Source organism: Triticum urartu, chromosome 7 (assembly GCF_003073215.2).
Source record: "Triticum urartu cultivar G1812 chromosome 7, Tu2.1, whole genome shotgun sequence".
NCBI classification, from domain to species: Eukaryota; Viridiplantae; Streptophyta; class Magnoliopsida; order Poales; family Poaceae; genus Triticum; species Triticum urartu.
Window position 1 is genome coordinate 178,580,964 of NC_053028.1, and position 5,687 is coordinate 178,586,650.

A 5,687-nucleotide genomic window follows, 5' to 3' on the forward strand; every position below is an offset into this window, starting at 1 on the left:
CCGATGTGAACGGGACAATTTGACACGATCGGGCAATAGTAGGTGGCTGGTTTTTATTTTCGTCTTTGTTTCGAACGAACGCGTTCTTTATCGTCCACATGACAAGCGGAGCTGTCATATCATATCCCCACGAACACAACACCAGGCGCAGTTGACATTCGGCACCGGTGTATGATGTAGCCGAAGATCTGCTGCCTCGGCCTGCGATTTTTGGTTTCAAACAAAGGGGAAAAGGTACCTGCAATTGCTTGTAAACCAATTTTTTGCAATCTTTTGATGCATAAACTAACTGAATAGTATGCGCTACACCTGAACCCGGCAACCGCATTCTGATCGTCCATGTGTGTTTTATTGAGATTAGCTCGATTTTGATCATGTGAAGCCCCTCCATAAGTGCACTGCTTCCTCTGAATATTTCTGCACACAGACTGTTTTATATCCATGTGTGTCGCTCCGGATTTATTTAAAACATCATGCCTTACACCATGTGATTTGACTCTGACCTAGTCTCTCCCTATCATTCATCCGTTAGACGGCATCAGAGGGTCGATTATATCACACAAAAGTCTAGGATTCTTGACAGTTGACAAGCCATTTGGGCATAGAGCATATAGTTCAGTATCGGTAAAACCAAACTTGGTATAGCACCGGGAGCCCAACCTTTTACTATTAGTAGAACCCAGCCTAGCAAAACCTAGGGCTCATTTGGTTTGGAGGAAATTAAAACGTAGGAATTAGGAGTGGTATAGGAATTTGATAGGATGGCACTTGCCATCCTAAGGAATTGACTTGCCTCGTTCCTACGCGCAAAATGAGTTTTGAGTGGATGTGTAGTTTCCTCCAAAAACACAGGAAATGAGTAGTATTCTTACGAAATTCCTATACGCATTTCCTACAAACCGAATGCATATATAGGAAATTTTCCTCCGGAATCCTTGTTCCTATGTTTTTCCTACGAAAATCCTCCAAACCGAATAAGGCCCTAGAGTATTTGATCCTGAGCTCATATGTTCCCGTATGAACAGTAAAAGAAAAAAAAGTAAAAAATTCAAAAAATCTGATTTTTTTATGAACATTGATAAATTTTCTAACTGCGTGCAAAATTTCAGGTTGAAATGACATTCGTGGAGGTCTGGGCCAAAAAAAAATCGATGGTCTAAAAAGACTATTGTTGGAAGCATTTTGAAGTATCGATTTTGTTGTTTTTGCCCAGACCTCCAGAAATGTCGTTTGGACCTGAAATTTTGCACGCAGTTAAAACATTCATCACAATTTTTTTTATTTTTTTTATTTTTTTATTTTTTTTTGATTTTATTGTTCATACGAGAGCATATGAGCACGGTATCAAAAGAGCACTTTCCATGAAAGACAAGCTTTGTCAGATACAGGCAATCAGAGACGAAATGAAAGCAACACGACACTGGCCAACCACAGCCACAGGAAGGCTTGCCATATGCCCAGCCCCGGCTCGAGCTGACGCTGCAGCCGAACGGGACCATCCATCTCGGCCAATCACGCAAAAGCACGGAGATTTCTTGTAATATACGTAGCTTAAGCCAATGTTCCAGGCGACCGCCCCGCCTCCATTTTCTACCCCGCAGTGAAAGCTGAGGTCAAGCAGCAGCTGACTAGCACCATCAATCCATCATCATAGGTTTTTTTTGAAACCACAAGATAAGATAATAAGGGCATCTCCAACAACTGTAAGATAGGTGTTGGTAAATTTGCCACCTAGGACAAAGTGATGATGTGGCATGCAATAAATGTAAAGAGAGAGCAAAGTCGTATGTAGAATAACCAACAACCTTTGCACAAGCTCCAAGGTAAAATAGAGAGCAATCACATTTATTTTCTTATTATCTATTGGATACCTTAGATACAACCTAGTGAAGTAGTTCTATGATAGCTTATTGGTTGATGACATAAACATTTTACCAACAAAACTAACGTAGAAGATGCCCTAATACTGGCCTGACAAGTCACAGCACAGCCCCCACGCCGAGGCGGAAGCCGAAGCTAGCACGGACAAAACAGGCGTAGCTGGGCTTTGTTTTCTGGCTGGCCTGGCAGTAAACAAACAAAGCCGCCAGTATACAACGCCAGTCCAGTCCAGTCCAGCCCCCGAGATTCCGAGCGCCAGCCCACGCACACCGACGACGTGCGCCCCTCCCCTCCCCTCCCCCTCGCGCGTTTCCACTCTGTCTCCGCGCCGTCGCCACCCCCAACCCCCCGACCCCAGCCCCGCCCCGCCCGTCCAGCCCCCGGTAACCCCGCGCCCGCCGACACGCGGGCCCCGCCGGCCGCGCGGCTCACATGCGTGCGCGTCCCCCGTACAAAACGAGCCAGCCAGTCACTGCCGCTGCCGCTCGGGGGAGAAAAAATATCTTTTTTTACGGGGCCGCGGGGTGCGTTTCCCCCGTCTCGAGGTATAAATCCGTCAATCGACTGCTGCTCCTTTTCCACTTCGATTCGCCGTCTCCTCCTCCCCCTTCCCCTCCGTCTCGCTCCTCGCCCTTATCCCCGTCCCTTTCCCCTTCCTCCCACCCGCAGCCGACGAAACTTTCCCCAAGCCCCTCGGTGGATCGGACCGCCGCGCTCCATCCATGTCGGTAAGCGATGGTGCTCCCCGCGCGCTCCCTGCTGTGTTTTTTTCCGCCGATTTCCGGCGCTGTTTCCTGCCTAGATCGAGGCCGGCAAAACGTCGCCTTCTGTAGTTTCTGATCGGTTACTATTGGTTTGTTGATTGGGAGAATCGGTGTGGAGCATGGGGGGATTGGAAACCAGATGCTCGGTAGAAGGGTGATCCTGGGCTGCCTTGAACATAGGCGTATAGAGGAAATTCGTTCCGACTTTACCCAGACCGAATTGCTGAGCGTCGGTTTTATATTCAATTATTTTAGTGTATGTATTGATGAAGGCTCTAGAAGGTTCGCCTCCCAGCCCAAGCGTTCGTGATTAGTTAGTTAATCGATCATTTCTGCAACCATTTGGAGGCTCCTGTTTGATTGAACACGCAACATTTCTGTGGACCTACCTACCTATGCATAGTTATTTGGCTTTTGTGCAAGCCGCGGGCGAACCGGGATGACTTGAGTAGAGTTTGGTAATCTTGGATGGCTGTGGACTTGTAAGGGGTGAGGTCCATTTCGTTAAGCAGGTTGGTCAATATCTAGGCACATCTAGGATGCTGTGGACTTGTAAGGGCGGAGGTTCATTTTGTTTCCTGGGTTGGTCAATATCCAGGCATTCATGTGGTCTGGCTGATCAAACATTTTTAGACACACAAAGTTTCTAAAGCAAAAGCATAACCATTTAATGACTCTGCTTTTGTGCATCGATTGTTCGGTGGCTATGCTAGTCAATATAACTGGAAATTGTTAGCACTGGTATGTAAAAAAGTATGCTGATCACAGATAAGTAAAATAAAGTTTGCTAGCAGCATGATAACAGGCGAGAGTGGTATCATTATGTGATTACAGATTTACCCTGGATACTGTAATATAGACCAGAGCTGAAATTTATGCATCGCTGAACACATGAGATGTGTTGACTGCATCATGGAATATCAGATTATGTGTAAGGGCAGCACTTATAGGCTCCTGTTTTCTTCTTAGGAGGCTAAGTGTTACGGTCTGGGTTCTGAATATACCTGTATTTTTAACATAAATCTCCCCGCAGTGCATCCAGCGATCAGCTACGTTTATCATTCTTCAGACATATCTAGGCTATGATCCCTCCTCCTGTCCCATAGGGTTTTAAGTGAAATGTACCAATACCTTTCAGCGCAGATGATGCCTGCCTGCTGAAATTAACTTGTCATGCCCTGATCAAGTGGTCAGTAAATGAATGCAATTCTAATTGTAGTGCTGGACCATGTTACAGTACCAATCATTTCCTAATTCCTACTGTTAGCCAAGTGTTTACAGGTGTCATCTTCAATAACAGGTTGCCAGTGTGACTGTGTAGTACCAGTTTCTTCTTGAAAACTATCCCACGTCATTCACCAATTTTTATTGCACTTCAGTCAAGGGAAAAGAATTTCTAGTCATGAAAGTTCATGTTTTGCGGGCTGAATTCATGATTTCTTATTTATTCCTCCATTTTTTGTGGGTACTTCACTAAGTTTATGCCAGTTTTTCATGGAAGACGCCTAGGGTTTTGGCAAAAGAAAGAAAGCTAAGAGAGCAATCATATACTTCCTCTTTCTTCTTATGTGTTGCTTCTTTAGTTCTTTCTGACTGGGCTATTGCATTCCATGGCTGCCTCACAAAGCCTGTCTTTCCTGCCCAATCTAGCACAGTACTCAGCAGCTTGATCTCTTCTTTTCATGTAGGGTGAACAATTCAATTGATATTTGTTAGAAATGCTCGTGCACTACTTTAATAGTAGTACTTCATTTCGTTTATTATTGCATTATTTCCATTGACATGGACAACGGTTCTTTTTTAGGAGGAATCTGGTCGCCCTTTGCCCAAGTTTGGCGAATGGGACGTCAACGACCCAGCTTCTGCTGATGGGTTCACTGTTATATTCAACAAAGCCAGGGATGAGAAAAAGGCTGGGAATGGACAAGATACTGAATCCCCTTGCAAAGATGCCAGGACTGAGAGGGTGGAATCTTATGCCACCAAGGCAAATTCAGTATGTCCCTTAATGCTTCCCGATCAATGTTTTATGTCTGTTTCACCACATGGAAATATAACGCTAGTTCTTATCTGTTATGATCATTGCATTTGTTATTTTCCATTAATCTCGTTATTCCATTGTGCAGAAGAAGTGGTTTTGCTGCGTGACACCAAGTCCTACACAATCTTGAGGAGGACAAGCGTCGCCCGAAGAAAAAATGGTTGCCGAAGTATGGTCGTTTAATTTTGCTATATACATACTATCCATAAGACCTTGTAAGAGGTACCCAGGCTCCCTGGGCCATCACGATGGGTATCTCGTAAAACTCTGAAGTGTGTGTATGTATGGTGTGAGGGTTGTCAGACACTCAGTTTGGATAAGTGAACTTCTGATTGTAATTCTGGTCTTCCTTGTCGGTCTCGTTTTGTGTAGTAGTAGTGGTGAAGTTGATATGTGATTTGAGTCTCGCCTATTGCCAGAACTGCGAACATCCAAAATTCCAATCCCCACCTGTGATTTGGCCCATTATTATGTGATAACACAAGTATCCTTATCCTTTTCTGTCCGTGCTGACCTAACTATTCGCTGCCCTATTTGGACCTATGTGCAGCTTGGTTTGAGGCCCTGGCTGTCGATGCTTTGGCATCGCCGGCAGCCAATTAATTGGCTGTCACCTGGTTGGCTGCCAATGTCCATGTGCCAACATCTGGCAAAATAACCAGGTATACCAATTGGTTTGAGACCAAATAGCTACCTTGTCTTTGTCTGATAAAAAATGATCTTTACTTATCAGGGCCATGGCACACACCAAAACGTGGACATCATCTTCAGCATTATCAAGTCCACAAATGATTAACAGTCCATTCCATCAAAGTAATCTATTAACAAAAAAGTTCATTGCAGATAAATTATGAGTCAGCTACATAACTGAAAGTAACTCGAGAGAATCCATTACATTAGTCCACAGTTGCATGAACCGCAAGCTAGATCATAGCACTATACACACAAGCTTGAACATATTGTGGCACTCTGCTGGAGCTTAGATTATGACCCTGATAAAT

The 5,687-nt window shown here is 44.6% G+C and overlaps 1 protein-coding gene across 1 annotated transcript; it reads left to right on the top strand.

Annotated features, from left to right (window-relative positions):
• The first annotated feature begins 2,354 nt into the window (after nt 1-2,354).
• Nucleotides 2,355-5,078, top strand: LOC125520418 (protein NOI4-like). The gene is made up of 3 exons (XM_048685335.1): nt 2,355-2,609; nt 4,450-4,641; nt 4,772-5,078. Exons 1-3 carry the CDS (start codon nt 2,604-2,606, stop codon nt 4,814-4,816), a joined length of 243 nt encoding a protein of 80 aa, XP_048541292.1. The 5' UTR covers nt 2,355-2,603; the 3' UTR covers nt 4,817-5,078.
• Nucleotides 5,079-5,687: the final 609 nt, after the last annotated feature.

What these genes read in the sequence shown, in the direction of transcription:
- LOC125520418 (XM_048685335.1), top strand. An exon ending in ATGCCACCAAGGCAAATTCA is followed by an intron (nt 4,642 to 4,771) that starts GTATGTCCCTTA and finishes TCCATTGTGCAG; the next exon opens with AAGAAGTGGTTTTGCTGCGT.